General features: G+C 40.1%; 1 protein-coding gene across 1 annotated transcript in view; it reads left to right on the forward strand.

Moving 5' to 3' along the window:
- LOC118403176 (N-chimaerin-like) overlaps nt 1-17,372 on the forward strand; it is a 46,683-nt gene extending 29,311 nt beyond the window's left edge. Inside the window, exons 11-12 of the mRNA XM_035801730.1 lie at nt 14,354-14,459; nt 15,430-17,372. Of these exons, the coding sequence (XP_035657623.1) occupies nt 14,354-14,459; nt 15,430-15,604 (281 nt within the window). The 3' untranslated portion in view covers nt 15,605-17,372. The remainder of the gene's footprint in view (nt 1-14,353; nt 14,460-15,429) is intronic.
- Nucleotides 17,373-17,822: the final 450 nt, after the last annotated feature.

Here is a 17,822-nt window from a genome sequence, read left to right on the forward strand (position 1 = left end):
TTCATGGTAGTTTAAAGCTTTTCTGTGATGACCCAAGGAAGCCCAGGTTGCCCCTAGGTTATTGAGTAGTCTACCAGTGTCAGGATGTGGTGTGTTTTTGCAATAGACACTTGTATGCATCTGCAGTGCCTGTTCGTAGTAACTGATAGCTTTATGTTCTTCACCCAGTTCAGCCCAGGCTATCCCCAGGCTGTTCAATGACATGGCAATGTCAGGATGTTCTGTAGACTGACCATAGATACTCCTGTCCACCACTAGTGCCTGTTCATAGTAGCTGATTGCTTTTCTACAATCACCTAGACTACGCCAGACCATCCCCAGGTTTCTAAGTGATGTTGCAATGTCTGGATGTGCTGTACTGTGACCATAGATGCTTCTTCGAATCTGTAGTGCCTGTTCCAGGTAGTCTCTGGCACTATCAAAATCACTCAACGCTTTCCACATCATCCCAAGGTTGTTGAGTGAACTGGTAATGCTAATATGTTCCTCTCCATAGATACTCCTGTACATCTGCAGTGACTGTTCAAGATAACTGATTGCTTTTCTATACTCCCCAAGCGCACCATAGGCTGCCCCAAGCATGCTGAGTAAGGTAGCAATGGCAGCATATGTTGCACTCTCCCCATATATTCTCCTGTAATTATGTAATGCCTCTTCAAGGTAGCTGATTGCTTTTCCGTAAGCACCCCTTTGGTAGTATGCCCTTCCCAAGTTCATTCTTGACATTGCGATGTCTGGATTTGTATTACTCTTATCAGAGGACAATGCTAATGTCAATGCCTCTTCTAGGTTGCTAATTGCCCCCTGGTTATCTCCAATTCTACTCAAAGAACCTCCAAGATCATTAAGCAGCCTAAATTTTGTAGCATAATTTCCTTTAGCTTCCCTAAGAGCTACCCGGTAATAGCTTATAGCCTGACTATATTTGCATAGTTCATGGTACATCATTGCTTTTATTGATGCTGAATTTGCATAGAAATCAGATAATAGATCTGGAGTTGTGTTTTCTTCAGACCACTCTGAAAGGATAACTCGAAGATGAAGTGCTGTGTAATAATATCTGAAAATCTGTTTTTCATTTGGTAGATAAAAAATCTGTTTCAGTGCACTTGTTTGCACATCATTGGCCTGAAGGGATGATTCCTGTCCTTGCTTTTCTGTTTCAATTGAAGCTAAGACAGACAAGCTTTCCTTCTGTCCACCATTTGCAATGTATGTTCTGAGCCTGAGTTCTGCTGAGATGCTGGTAAGCACTGTAAGGTGGTGTGCATTGTTGGGACTGATTACTTGTTGGTTTTCCATTTCTTCTATTGTCTCCCAAACTGACCTAGGAGTGATGTGCGAAGACAACGCCAAGCAGTCAACTGCTACAGCTGGGAAGCGATAGATTTCTTTCTTGATATCAATCAGCCTAGCTGTGAGTTGGTCTATGTAGATGTTACTGTTTTTCTTCATAGTCTCCTGTGCCAGTTGTTGAGCCATTTTACCGTCATTAGCTTGCAGAATCCTCACTGTGATGGCCATGTATGTGTCAATCAAACCCTGGTCCCCTGTTATCAGGCAGGGGTTTCTCAAGATGGTAGCAAGATGATATCCTTCTCTAAGATACAATGTGATATCCTTTTGTAGTATTGAAACCATCTTTTCTGGGGTGCAGATGAGTTCACTTACAGTTTCCTGCCTGCCCAGTGGCGTCTTGCTTGCCTTTGGCATGGAGCCATCAAATGCTAACCCACGTGGTGTAACAGAGTCATAGTACCAGTTGTCAAGGGGATTCTTGGAGTAGAAGTCATTGAGAGATTTTATTCCCAGTGCTGGGAGAATAGTTTCTCCTAGGTTGATCACCCTGAGGTGTAGATAGTGGGTGAGGTTGCGGAAATACACAAGATACTCTTCTTTTTCTTCATCTACCAAGATAGCAAACTCCAGGTCTGAGTACGGAGTTACCAGTCCTGTGGCCTGTGAACCCAAGCCTACCAGGGCATACTTACAGGGAGGGGGACCCATTAACCCAAGACACTCATCTACAAGCAGGCTGATGAACTCTTTCCTTTGCTGTGCAATTGTCTCAAACAACTGTCTGACAGCCTGAGCTCGTTTTGCCTCTATCTCTCTAACACATGGGTCATCCTCATCATGTACATAGGGATCCAGCTGCTGGTCAATGGTTTCCATCTCCAGCTTGATCTGGCCCCGCATCTCCTTCAGCTGTTTCTTGTGTTTTTCTGTATCATCTTGGCTAACATTGCAATCAAAGTCTAGGATACATCTCAAAAATGACTTCTCTACATCTGTAATAGCTGTTTCTATATTACAGTTGAGGACTTGATCCTCTGACCTGGCTATTGCTGCATTGTAGAGTGCTGCAGCTTTGACAAAGTCTCCCCCGTCTCCTGTCTGCTGACCTCGCTTACTGTAGACCTCCCCCAACTTGCACAGGGGCTCCACCTCTCTCTGGTACTGCTGGGCTGTGGGGTCTAAATGTAAATGTAAATGGTGTTGAATACATAGATGGTATTTTTAAAAGACATCTAACTTCATAGAACAACACAAGGTTATGCAATCAGAATTGGCTGGCTGTGTGTTAATGCAAAATCTGAATTTTGAAGAAAAGTAGCATCAGAGCTGTACCTCTGACATGTACCGTCTTGAGTGCAGCTGCAAAGTGCCTCTCTGCTGAGTCCAGGTCTGCCCTAGCAAGGAAGGTTTTACCTTTCTTGATGTCATCTTGGAACTCACTAACAAATGCAAGGAATCAATAAGTTATAGACCTGAATGAACACAGACAGCATAAATGAACTTTTTCATATGCAAAGTCCAGGTCTGACATATCAACGAATTTAGTCTTCAACCAGGAAGATGAATCTGTTACATTCATTTGGGTTTATTTAACTTTTTTTGGTAAAGTTTATAGTACGAAAGGGTTTGCTACCTTGTTGTGTCTAGTTTGAAAGGATGGTCCTGATTCTCCTGAATGGTGCCAGGTCTTGTGATGTTCCCCAGATCCTGCCTCGTGTGCATGTGTGCTTTCCTTTCTGTTTGTCTTGAGCTTCTTGGTGCCTTTTGCTACAGAAATTAATCCACACTTTTCAACATTCAAAAGTGATTATCACTGTGTAGACATAATGGTACATGCATTAAAGAACCCTGCTCATTTATCATTTGCCCTGGTCAGGGTATAATCTTTTTCTACTTGAAATACTTGGAACAGAAGCACAATGTATACTTACATGCATATAGTAAATTACAAGAATTTTAGGGAAAGGGGGGATATACATCCTAGTTTACATACTTGTCTAGTAGTGTCTTTTTTTCTGAATTGACCTTTAAATTTAATCTTTCATTTTAAGCAAAAATATGAATTAATGTTCCAGTTGCTTGTTTGACTCAACTACAGCTACTCACCTTTCTCACTGCCTGCCTAATGTTGTTCAAGGTGCATCTAACCAAGTACGAGACACGATGTTGTAGAGTCAGTTTTGTCCCAGGATCCCGACATCTTGTCATGGCCTTGTTGTACATGGCAGCTGCCTTGGAGAACTGGAATACATCCGAGGTCTTCTTGCCTTTCTTAAGGTAGAAATCTCCTAGTGATTTTAAAACCTCAACTTCCAAGAACACGTCACTGTTCCCAATTGCAGTCAATGTTTCTGTGTAAGTCTCCTCAACTGAGTGCCAGGGTTTAAGGACTCTTCTGTCCAGTTTGTCACAAATCTCAGCCGCTCTTAAAACATTGCTATCAGCAGTGCTCCAGTAGTCCGGAGACAACCACAGAAACTTTGAACTGTACCCCTGCAACAGTTGTTTGGAGAGTTTCTCCATGTAGCCGATACGATGTTGAAGTGTTTCTCTCATGTCTGGATCTGTGCAGCGCAGTAGTGCAGCAGCATACAGGGCAGCAGCCTTGTCAAACTCTGCTGAATCTTTACCAAACTTGCCTCTCTCAAGACGCAGGTCTCCAAGACTTTTCAGGACTTCTACCTCCATGAAGAGATCCTGGCTAAAAATGGCTTCTCTCAGTGCCTTATAATAACCAACTTTTTGGCCATGGTTACTCTCTACACATAGCTGAAAGCCCTGTAGCTTGTTTGCCAAGCTGGTCATATTGATGTCAGACATGTTTGCGTTTTGTTTTTTTAAGTAAAATATGCTAATTAGCTTCCATTGAAAGATTTCAAGTCTTGATCATTCTGTGAAAATAAAATATATTAACATGTTTAACTTTTAAGTTAAGGCCATCATTCAACATCATGGTGTTAAAGTTTGCAGTTTTAACAATGTATTTGTTAACTAAATGTGCATGGCAGTTACAGAGAGGGCTCACAGTGATTGATTTATTTGACCTTTAACCTCTTCCCTCGTGACCTCTATGAGAAGTATCCTGCAGGCTGATTTGAGCTCTGATGATTTATAAAGGTTCAAAATAACAATTTAGAATAATATGTTGCTGGTGGTTTAGGATAGAAGTTGTTGGGTGCCATTGCTAATTCCAAAGGGGCTAAAAGTTTACAGCTTGGGAAGTGGTAAGAACTATAACGTTACTAGTATGGTCTTGACATTTCTGTATGCAAGAGTTTCATTTTTTTCCCAATGTAAACTTAAAGGTATTACAATAAACATGTAGGCTGGAGCACATAAGGCTATTATTTAGCAGTTGATCTCCATTCAACTTTATTCCTGTGCAGTCAAGGACTACTTTACAAATTGGTAGGTTAGCAACCAATGGATGGCTGGTTAAATGTTAACCAGGCTTGGTCAGCGAGTTTGATTAGTTTATGTCAACACAGTGTACTGCTATGATTAACTCAAGCCAATAAGGACATGTCTGTTGTATATGACATTGTATATAAACTAGGAAGTTTCTAGACCAGCCCTAAGACTTACTGTCATGGTGTTCTGACTAACCAGTTCAATTTTCCATGAATACACATTGAACTTCTTCATTGAACTTATTAAACTCCTCCAAGTTTCAAGATTTGTTCTGTATCTCCAGTACTACTGTCCAGTATTTGATCATACTGCTGCTGCATGGGATCCCTGACACGGGTAGACAGCAGTCGGAAAGTCTTCACACCGCGCTACCAAGCAGCTTTGTCCAGCGGGTTCACACTAGTTGGACCACACACTTTGATATTCTTGACCTGTGACACAATCCGTCCAAGATCGCAATCTATGTGCCTTTTTGATTGCCATCTCATCTGTATGGTAGAATCCCTGATTGTACTGTCAGAGATCTTGATCACGATTTCCATCAACAGAGACTCATATTGTGATGTCTACAAATGGAATTGCCTAAATATTCATTCTACCAGATTGTGATGTCTAAACCCATCATGTCTAACCTTCTTGTCTAAATCTTACCTTGATGTCAGAGACTCCACAGCTATGAACCTGTGTTCAAGTTGGCAGAGAGTTGTCTTTCACTCCGTTTACTAAGCAGCGGGTCTTTTTTCCCAGTGGAAATTTTGTTGCGCCACTGCTGGGACTTTCCATTGAGTCATACCTTTTTAATGGTAAACACTAAGCTCAAGGAGTGCTGGCTAATTATTACCTCTCACATTTGCACCTTGGATTGTAAGGTTCTATGGAGGATCAAGAATGTGACATTACAATATGCTTTGGTTAGTTCAGATTCCTTTATCACAGTGGTGAAAACAGATTTGAGAAATACATGATTACCTCCATGAAAAATGGAGGTATAGTATTTGGTATGTCTGTCTGTGTGTGCACCGGTGCAATGGCCTAGTGGTTAGAGTGTTCGCCTTGCATTCGGTAGGTCGTGAGTTCGAACCCCGGCCGGGTCATACCAAAGACTTTAAAAATGGTACATGCTGCTTTCTCTGCTTGGCACTCAGCACTAAAGAGAAAGAGTATGGAAGTTAAACACACATCACTACCAGCGGACCAGCCCCCTGCTGTAGTGGCTTGCACATGTGTGGCCCAAGGGCTACTCGAAATGGAGATGGGCGCCACCCCAAAAGCATCTGCACAGATGTAAGGGTAACTTTAACTTCTGTGTGTGTGTTTGTGTTTGTGTTTCCGGATATTTGTAGTCAACATAACTTGAGAACCTCTTGGTGTGATATTTGGTATGTGGGTAGGGGTTGGAAAGACAAGCATCAAGGTCAATTTTGGGCCCCCTGGTGTGTGATGTTGGTACTGCAGCAGAACTTCAAATTTTTTAAATCTTTTTGACCTGGGCTTACTATGCCTATGGTCTTGATTTTTTTTATGGCAGGTAGCTTGTGATGTAAGGAAGAAGTGATGTATGTTTGGGCCCCCAAGCAGCTTGCTCTAGAACTGCAGGACTGCATTTTTGTCAAAATCTTCCAACTGAAGAAGGAGCATAACAGAACATAGGAATGATGGATTTCCATGATGTTTAGTATGCAGGTACCTGTGGCAGAGATGTACATAATGAAGTGGCCAATTTGGCAATTATGCAAATTTGGCCTTAATTTGCATACAACAGCCTCCAGTTTATTTCTGCTGTTCCAGTTTAATTCCTGACTGGCCTCCCATATCTCAGCAACCATATGCCCATATGGGCTAATATCACGAAGTATAGGTAAAATGATGTAAGGAATATGTAGCCACCATTGATTACCCCCTGGGGATTAGTCCAATAATGTATGATTATGTATAACCATTCTTAGAGTTATGCATAATCATGCATAAGGACTTGAAGGGTTATGCATAATTATGCATAATTCTAAGGTTATGCATGATTATGCATAAGACTTCAATGTATTATGTAATAAAGCAACAAATGATATTTGGTAGACATATATTGCATGAATATAAAACACAGTTAATATATATAACCTGTCATGTTCAACAGCTTACATGTTCCCTGTAACCAAGTCACGAAAAGAAAAATGATCAGTTTTCTCTGTCCCAACAGCTAAATACATAAAGCATCCTGTTTATTTGACATTGACTGACATTCAAACATGTAAAAACAAAGAAAATGGTATCATATAAAATGCATGGCATTCAGCCATGTAAAAACAAAGAAAATGGTGTCATATAAAATGCATGGATTGAAGAAAGACATTCAATGTTCACTAATGGAGAAACTGGTAGTGAGCACGACAGGGCTTTAGCCAGCTCGAAATTTTTTTCCGTCAGCCAATTACAATCGTCGCGAAAACCGCAAAAATCAATTAGGAGGACTGAACTGAGACCTTGAAAAACGGGTTTTAATGAGATTATCGTATGCGAAAGGTCGCCGACACACATTGTCAACAATCATAACAATAGCAAAACAAACAGTGTGTGGCTTTTACGGCCGTGGACAGCGTCCCCAAGCCGCTTGTAGCTTCCACCAAGGATTTTTGTCCGTCAAGGTTGACGGATTGGTTTTAAAATTTTTCCGTCACACGCAAAACGGACGCTGGCTAGAGCCCTGGAGTACGATGATGATGTTGTAAAGCAGCAGTACCCATTTGTGCAAGTCCTGTTGTTGTCCTCCTCCAAAATTAAACCAATGAGAGAAGTGTAACTTTTCGCCTAGGAAATTATATTTCTTTGTTTACTCCCATCAACATTGACAATTATGTTATGTTTGCTCCTTCAAATGTCTTATCTGCAGCACCAACAGACAGCACAGAAGTCCTGGACTTTTACAATGTATGACTGTTAGTTCTATCAGTCATCCCACCTTACAAAATGTACAAATAATGATCATAGTCTTCATCAAAATTAGATATTTTTGTCCTCAAAGCTGCATTTATTGAAAGGAGGTTATAGGTTATTGGCTACATTTGTGTTACTAAGGCTATAACATCTCCGGGATATAACTTTGGATTCTCTTTATATGGGAAAGAGAGGAAAGTGACACACTCTTTCATCATTACAATCATTCATTAAATATCAAGTTGCTCCGTTTATTTACAATTTCTGCTTAAAATTATTATTGTTATTGGGTGGGCCGACTACTCTCTCTTGGCAGCCAGGGGCTGAATTTCGAGGAGCTTAAACAATAGGCAGGCCTAAATCGCAAGGGTCTGGAGCGAGCTGCCATTTGGTGCCACTCGGGTGACCTTAATACGACAGTAATTGCCCCAGGTGTGGCCATGGGACTGAAGGTTTTGAACCGCTCACACTGGGAAGGTCCCCTACTCTTTTCTGTGCGGCGGGTTCTTCAATGTGCGTGGGGCGTGGCTCTCTCAAACATGGGGCCTCCATTTAACCTACTATCTGAGGGACGGCCCTACCCGGAGCTGTGCTTGTGGTGCTACGTCCAAGACAGTCACACACTTTCTATTTCACTGCCCTCTACACACGGCTGCACGACAAACGTTAGCTGCTACAGTGCTCCACCTTGTCGGTCAGTCTCTCTCAACTGGAGTCCTCCTTAATGATTCTCCAGGTCATAACGTTGCTACAAACCAAAAACTCTCAGATGCTTTGCATTCAGTTTTATTATCAACAAACCAATTCACAGCACCTTCCATCTGCTCCTCCTAGCCTCTTGTAGCCTACATTAATGCTGTTTTTTGTAGATTCCAAAGATGTATAGCCTATTGTAGCTTAGTAGCCCACATTTGCTTCTCATTTCTTAGATTTCAACCTCTGACCTCCCATTGAATGTTATTTACTTGTAAGATTCCGTAGTATTTTATTTCGCATCTCTCTAATACCATTATGTATATACCGTTTAATGTAAATTTGTCTTGTAAGATTGTAATTTTATGTTATTTGTAGACCTATGCTATCAGCTGTGCTGCCTATAGGTCTGTGTAATGTTGTCGCATTTTGAATAAATCAATGCTCTTGGACATCTGCAGTGCCTGTGCAAACATATCAAAGAATTGACGTGCTCTTCTGTGATCACCATTATATATTACACTCCAGAACTTTCCCAGGCTGTTAAGTGTTTTGACAGTGCTAGAATGTACTGTGCTTTGACCATAGATACTCCTCGCCATCTGAAATCCCTGTTCATAATAGCTAATATTTTCTCTCTGTCCACCATTTGCAATGTAGGTTCTGAGCCTGAGTTCTGCTGAGATGCTGGTAAGCACTGTCAGGTGGTGTGCATTGTTGGGACTGATCACTTGTTGGTTTTCCATTTCTTCTATTGTCTCCCAAACTGACCTAGGAGTGATGTGCGAAGACAACGCCAAGCAGTCCACTGCTACGCCTGGGAAGCGATAGATTTCTTTCTTTACATCAATCAGCCTAGCTGTGAGTAGTTGTAGGTCTTTGTAGATGTTATTGTTTTCCTTCAGTGTCTCCTGTGCCAGTTTCTGAGCCATCTTACCCCCATCAGCTAGCAATATCTTCCCTGTGATGGCCATGTATATGTCAATCAAATCCTGGTCCCCTGCTATCAGGCATGGATTTCTCAAGATAGTGGCAAGGTGATATCCTTCCTTAAGGTATAGTTTGGCATCCTTTTGAAGTATTGAAGCCATGTTTTCTGGGGTGCAGATAAGTTCACTGGGTGGTTTGTCCACAGTTCCCTGCCTGCCCAGTGGAGTCTTGCTTGCCTTTGGCATGGAACCATCAAATGCAAACCCACGTGGTGTAACAGAGTCATAGTACCAGTTGTCAAGTGGGTTCTTAGAGTAGAAGTTATTGAGAGATTTTATTCCCAATGCTGGGAGAATGGTTTCTCCCAGGTTGACCACCTTGAGGTGTAGATAGTGGGTGAGGTTACGGAAATACACAAGACATTCTTCACTTTCTTCTTCTACCAAGATGGCAAACTCCAGGTCTGAGTATGGAGTTACCAGTCCTGTGGCCTGTGAACCCAAACCTATCAGGGCATACTTACAGGGAGGGGGACCCATTAACCCAATACACTCTTCTACAAGCAGGCTGATGAACTCCTTCCTTTGTTGTGCAATGTTCTCAAACAAGTGCCTGACAGCCTGAGCTCGTTTTGCCTCTATCTCTCTGACCCATGGGTCATCTTCATCATGTACATAGGGATCCAGCTGCTGGTCAATGGTTTCCATCTCCAGCTTGATCTGGTCCCGCATCTCCTTCAGCTGTTTCTTGTGTTTTTCTGTCTCATCATGGTTTACATTATACTTATTGCCTAAGATGCATTTAAGAAAGGACATTTCTACCTCTCTGATAGCTGTTACAATGTTACCATTGATGACTTGATCCTCTGACCTGGCTATTGCTGCATTGTAGAGTGCTGCTGCTTTGACAAAGTCTCCCCCGTCTCCTGTCTGCTGACCTCGCTTACTGTAGACATCCCCCAACTTGCACAGGGGCTCCACCTCTCTCTGGTACTGCTGGGATGTGCAGTCTGGGGAGAAATAACTTGAAAATGAGATATTGGCCAACAAGTTTATCATGTTAAATCTGTAAACTGACAGCATTTGACTTTTATGATGATCAACCTGGTACTGTAGCAGTAGATGTGCAATGTTACGGAAGGGTGATTTCTGCTCATAGTGTGTTGTGTTATGCACATAAGTTTAGTGACTCATCACTTTAGTGACTTCAGTGATATCCATTTGTCAGCATATTTCCTATTAATTTAAAAATACTTGAATATATCATTAGTGCAGTTTTGCTTACCTCTTACATGCACTTTCTTAAGTGCAGCAGCAAAGTGTTGTTCCGCTGAGCACAGGTGTGCCTTGCTTGTAAGCTGTAGTTTAAAACGATGTTTAACTTCTGAATCAGTTGTTAGGGATCGACCCAGGAACAGAACAAGACTGTCACAGATTTCAAGTCATCGTTTTGTTACAGAAGCAATTATACAGAAATATTAACATGAAATTAGGACCCCCACAGTTAGACAAATTCACAAATTATGGAATATGGTTTCATAATTATATCAAAAAGGAATTTGTCTTCACAGAGACTTCAAAATGCAATGATGATGACTAGTAAAGCTATATAATTATATAGCAAAGACTGAGTGACAAAGGTGAAACAAATTTAATTATTGAGTTGAAATTAATTCATACAAAATTTTTTAGAGTTAGGAAAAATTTTGGGAGGGACAGACTGTTAATAAGAATCTGTACATATTCAAGTTGCATGTCCTACCACAAATATGTTCTTACCCTCCTTATTGCTTCCCTCATCTTCTCCATGTACTTGATGCGATGTTCCAGAGTCTTTTTTGTCTCAGGATCCTCACATCTTCTCAGTGCCTTGCCGTACATGGCAGCTGCCTTGGAGAACTGGGATGCAGAAGGGGTTTTCTTGCCTTTCTTTAGGTAGAAATCTCCAAGTGATTTTAGAACCTCAACCTCCAAAGCCAAATCTTCCTTTTCAATAGAAGCTACCAAAAGTCCTGTATAACTCTGTTCAGTGTATTTTTCAGCCCCCCTGTCTAATTTGTAGCAAATTTCTGCCACCCGTAAGACATTGCTGTCAGAAGTACTCTCAGGCTGGTTTTCTTGTGACCACTGATACTGTGGAGTGTGTCCCTGCAGCAGTTGTCTGCAAAGTTTTGAATGTTCCAATTCATCCTCCAGTGTTTGTCCCATGTCTGGATCTGTGCAGCGCAGTAGGGCAGCAGCATACAGGGCAGCAGCCTTGTCAATCTCTGCTGAATCTTTACTGATCTTTCCATTCTGAAGATGCAGGTCTCCAAGACTTTTCAGGACTTTTGTCTCCAAGATGTGATTCATGGACAGAATGGCTTCTTTCAATGCATGCACAAAAACAACCTCTTGGTCATCTTGACTCTTGAGGCACAACTGAAAGTTCTGTAACTTTTTTTCCAGGCAGGCCATATTGATGCCCGTCAGTGTCCAATTCAGCTTGTTTTCAAATCTGATTTTTTTTTCTTCTCATTTTAGGAGATTACAGTTGTTTGCAATAACTTTTTTCTTATGATTTTTGTATTTTTGCTGACCTGTGGAAGAAACAAGATCACATAATGATTACTAGTAATATATATAAGCCTACTGTAAATGCAGAAACTTTCGCGGTGGTTTTAATGTTTGCAGTTTTTGCGGTGGTCGCTTCACCGCAAATTTAAAACCACCATGAACATTTTTTTATAACAGTAAGAGACTACAGTGCATGGTGATACCGCGAAATTAAAACCACCGTGAAAAGTCCATTTTCCCGCTACCCCGAAATTAAATCTCCGCGAACTTAAATGCATTTACAGTATATATAGAGAGAAGAGAAAGTGGAACAAAAGCAGGCATGCATTTATATCATTGAGATGAAAGCTACTTGCGATCTTGACAGAGAAGACAGATGTTTTATACAATATCAGGTATATTGTATGAACAAAATCCCCTTAGCCCTTTTTGAGCACAATATAAACAGTGAACCAACAATGGACTACCACCCTTTGCAATAGCAGCATCTTGGCTCAGAGGAATGTATAAGGCTGCTAACCACTTAACTACGCAATCGCTACTATAAGGAAGACTTAAGTGTGTCATTGCCAATATTCTTGCATGTCCAGCATTCTGTCAGTAATTGCTTTGCAGTAACTGAATACACTTTGAGATCAGTTTGAAATGTCCATGGAAGTCTATTAACTGCTACATGTTGTTTACTTTTAAACATGTTGATTTCCGAACTTGATGTTGCGTAGCATAATAGTAGTGTTTGACTTAAAGCTCGGAGGCTACTACTAAGACCAAAGAAATTTTCCAGTTTTCCTCACAACAGGTGGAAATTTTGTTGCACCAATACTTTGACCTTCTATTGTGTCACATTAGTTTATTTTAAACATTATTGATTTTTCTCTCATAAGATTAAGCCTGTGTTTAACTTTTAGTCTGATTCAATTTTGCCTCTTGCAGTCGTCCAACTGATCAACCTTTTACAATTTTCACAGATAACTTGAGTAATTGTAATTCTTGATTTGGTAACAGTAACTTAATTTTAGCAATTTTCATGATCATTGTAAGTTTAATTAATTGCTAGAATTTCATCAACGCAATTATTTCATCAATCAACATTTGTTTGTTCCCACCTTCAGAATGAAATGCTATGAACCTACTCCCTTGCACCCCAACCGCTAAAATTACAGACTGCAATATTACATGGATTGAAAGTATATTGCCATGATGATTATGCAAGACAATCACCCAATATATTGGTTTGACTAAAACTGCTGCCCGTGCCAATGTATACATGTCAAGATTAGAACACAAATATCAAGTGTCAAGAAAAACAGAAGCAGGACGAATGCATGTGTTAAAATCTCACCTGGATGTCTGAGACTCCACAGCTGTGACCCTGCCTGGGTAGAGTCTTGTCTCTTTCTTCCCTTACTCAGCAAGACTTCTGGATTTCACTATGACTCATGATCACATGATGGAAACTTTGTTGCGTAACTTGTGAGAGTTTCCATTGAGTCACACCACAGTCAGCAGTCCTTTTTATAGCAATGTAAATATCAAGCTTGGGACAAAGGTTACTCATTAATTCTTCACAGTTGTACACCTTTGGTCTTAGGGCTGTGTGTTAATCAATAAAGAATGAGGAGCACAATAGATGTCAAATTAATGATGCCGTACACGTTTTCGTCCTGTTTTGTATCGGGTGATGGTTTTGCCCCCCTCCCCCAAGTAATACCAAATTGGATGTAACGTTAGTTCACCTTTATCCGTTGGGTAACCTATATCCGTTGTTCTTAAAACATGGCATTTGGATATAACAAGTTGACAGTTAGTGGTTTCAAACCGTAACATTTTGAAAATGTTCAAATATGAAACCATTGTCCGTCAAACTGATACCATGATTCAAAGAACAACGGATATAGGTTACCCCACGAATTTCTAGCGTTGATAGAAGATCTACTATCTCCAATTCTTTTGTTGAGGAAGAAGTTTTTGCAAAGTTTAGTATTAGATGTAAAGGGAAATTATGCCAAATGTTTGGGACTTCCTGGCCCAAATCGATGTTTATTTACTTATTAGATTAAATTTAAATGATCTTTTCTGATTATGTTCAGGGTAGGTTTGGGAGATCATGGTACAAAGCAGATTTCTGATCAATCTTTATTCTAAATCTGAGTGGTTGTGTGACATCATTGGTCCCCAAGACATTGCTATCGACATCATGGATTTGAAATGATCTGCCCGTCTTTTGTTTCTACAATTTATACATAATTATATAGGCGTGGGTACCAGTACAGAAAATTCAGGTCCAGGTCAGGTTCAGGTCCAGAGGATCAGGTCCAGGTCCGGACCTGAACCTGGACCTGATTCAGTATGTGAAAATTTGTGAATGGATGATACTCAAAACAATGGTCCATTTCGCTACGCTGTTTTGTGGAGTATTCAACTCCCACTGGCGTTTTAAAATCTTACAAGGCTAACTGCCTCTGTACGAATGACTGTAAAACTTGATAGAAATGACTATAGACATCTTTATAACCTCCATTATTGTGTTCCTACAGAGATTGCCGATGACAAAGACTGCCTCAGGAAGATACACGAGACACTAGACGAGCTGCCGCCGGCACACTTTCAAACTCTCAGCTTCCTCATGGCACATTTACACAGGTTAGTATACTGCAGAGTGTTATTTCTACATTGACTGAGACATCTAGAATTATATTGACAGTGAGAGCTTATTAAATTACTCATCAGTTGATGTATGTAATGTAATTTACAGATTGAATGTCACTTGTATGGAGAGTTCCAAAACCATATCCAGTTGCTTGAATAACTACTTTTTGGTGTATCTTTAAGTTATTACCTGGATGTCTAACCTTCATCGACATATCTCCTGATTGACTGTTTGAAATCTTAGACTGTTTTGCTATCATACGTCTCAGATGTTTTGATGTTTGATTATGATATGATATGAAGGATTTTTCTTCTAAATTTCATTTCCCCAGAGTCGCAAAGTGTGAGAAGTTTAACCTGATGACAGCAGAGAGCCTGGGGATGGTGTGGGGCCCGACGCTCATGAGACTTTGTGAAATAAACCCATTTAAGCAGTCTTTATTAACCCTTATGTGGCAATAAAAACCTTTTTTTGTAAATTCCTTTTTTTTTCCCAGAGTCGCAAAGTGTGAGAAGTTCAATCTGATGATAGCAGAGAACCTGGGAATGGTGTTGGGCTCAACTCTGATGCGGCTTGGTGAAATATTGACCCTTTTAAGCAGTCTTTATTAACCCTGATGTGGCGATAAAAACCTTTTTTTCTCCAGAGTTGCAAAGTGCGAGAAGTTTAATCTGATGACAGCCGAGAACCTGTGGATGGTGTGGGGCCCAACGCTCATGAGACTTTGTAATATTAGCCCTTTTAAGCAGTCTTTATCAACCCAGATGTGGCAATAAAAACATTTTTTTCAATTCCTTTTTTCTCCAGAGTCGCAAAGTGCAAGAAGTTTAACCTGATGACCGCAGAGAACCTGGGGATGGTGTGGGACCCGACACTCATGAGACTTGGTGAAATATTAATCCTTTTAAGCACTCTCTTTGTCCATGAATAACCTTTTTCTATAAATTTCATGTACTTCTCCAGAGTTGCAAAGTGCGATAAGTTCAACCTGATGACAGCCGAGAACCTGGGAATGGTGTGGGGCCCGACGCTGATGAGACTTGCAGACACGAACTCACTAGCTGGGCTCACGGATCTCAAGTTCCAGAGGAGGGCAGTCGAACTCATGATCAAGTTTCAGGACGCACTCTTCAACTAACAGTACTTGCATCTCAGTGGCCAAAAATGTTCAGGTTCTCATTGGCCAACATTTTGTCATGTGACTGCATTTCATTGGCCAAAAAATTTTTCAGGTTCTCATTGGCCAACATTTTCTCACATGACTGTTTCATTGGTTGAAAAATTGTTTCAGGTTATCATTGGTCAACATTATGTCAGGTTTTGATTGGCTTAGTAAGTACGTAATCATGTGACTACTTTTTATTGGTTGACTAACTCAGGTTCTGATAGGTCAGTACCTAAGTCATGTGACTTTGTTTCATTCGTCGACAAAATTGTTTCTTGTTTTCATTGGTCAGTACCTACATCTAAGTCACGTGACTGTATTTCATTGGTTGACTGAAATTATTTCAGGTTCTGTTTCCTTGTACATAATCTTGTGACTATGTTTCATTGGTTGAATAACTCAGGTTCATGATTGACAAGCACAAAATCATGTGACTTTGCTTCATTGATTGTCTAGAATCATTTCAAGTTTCAGGTGCTCATTGGCTTGTCCCTAGTCATGTGACTATGTTTCATTGGTTGCCAAAAATTCCTTTAGGCCATCGATCTGATTGGCCATTATGTAGTCATGTGACTGCATTTGAATACCATCTATTTGCCATGAGAATAAACCTGAATGGTGGAAAAAGCTTGTATGTAATTGGTCAGTACTTTGTAATGTAAATAAACCTGATTGGTCAGAAGAGCAACTTACTGAATATTAGCTGAACTTCATTGGTTAACATGGTTGATATATGGCTCAATATTTAGGTCATGTGACTTAACTTGAGTGTCAGTTGATCTGTTATAGCAAAGGCATTTTTGTCGTATTTGATTGGCCATTGATTGGTCACATGGTACAAAACTACTACTTCACATTGGCCAGCTCAATGGAACCAGCTTCTCATTCATCATTGGCTAGTCCCAATATTTGAATCTGCGATCATGTGACTTTAGGGGAATGATGTAAAACTTTTGGACAGGCAATTCTTGAGGTAATTTGACTTGTGAATTCTTATAATCTGATGAAAATGAACAGGATGTTAAGACAATTGTTACTATGATCATGAATATAACATTTCAGTATTCCTGTAACCAAATGCAAATTTTCAAATGCAAGACTTGTGTGGATGGTGAAGAAATTTGTATTGTACTTATGTGGATATGTCATTGTACATCTTTATTTCTATTTTCTTATGTAAGCTTTGATACATGACTACATTCTGCTATTATCCTGCTTTTTTGTTTTGTTGTATATGCAGTATTTATATGCAGAGGGCATTTGTGGAAAGATTACCCGCTGGGCTATGTTCGGCCTAATATGTTTTAAAACAATATAGAGAAGCTTGTCATGATTCTAAATGCGTTTTATTTTTCATATAACAACAGCAATGCAGTACTTTACATACAGCCGGTATCTAGTACAGTCACGGATGCTGATTGGTCAAGCAGGACATGTCATGATCATGTGATGTGGTCATGTGATGTGGTCATGTAAGAACATCTCTAACTTCAGAAATCGTGTTTTCTTTTGCCAACAAATTGTGAGCATTTTAATGTGATAAACTGTAAGAATCACAAAGCCGCAAGTGTAATTGAAATAGATATAGATGCATAAGCCATAGGTAACTTCTTATGCAAAAGTTGTACATTTCATATTTGAAGTAAGCTGTACAAGTGACTGAGTATGTAGAATTCAAGATAATGTCAACTGGGAGTTATGTACAATACATAAAGTTCAGTAAATAACTGCTGGTAATACATCTTGGAGTGAGATGGGTTTTTTTTTGCAAACATAAACCATTACGACTTCTCATAATTGTAGTATTTTGCACTAAGGCCATGTTGATTTGATTATATGGACGACATCTGCGCGCGCATCAATTTTCGTCTGTTGCCAAAAATAATTTAAAAAGTTTTAGACCATGCTTTGAATTGTACAAAGCAGCTGTAAATGGAGCAAATACATGTCGTAGATTAAAAGACAAATATATCGGGAAACATACACTAATGTCAACGTCAATTCGAAAAAATAGAAAAAAACTGTAAAAACAAAAATGAAGGATCTATATTGTATGTTCAGTGCTCAATACTCTGTGTTTGTCATTTGTTCTGCCTTCCAGATCACTTAGATTTCATAATAAATGCAACTTTTTTGGCCAAACTTTTTTTATTTGCACGCTCGCATTAGTTTTGGGATTCCTGTATCGTAT

The sequence above is a fragment of the Branchiostoma floridae genome, chromosome 16 (genome assembly GCF_000003815.2).
Source record: "Branchiostoma floridae strain S238N-H82 chromosome 16, Bfl_VNyyK, whole genome shotgun sequence".
In the NCBI taxonomy this organism is placed as follows: Eukaryota; Metazoa; Chordata; class Leptocardii; order Amphioxiformes; family Branchiostomatidae; genus Branchiostoma; species Branchiostoma floridae.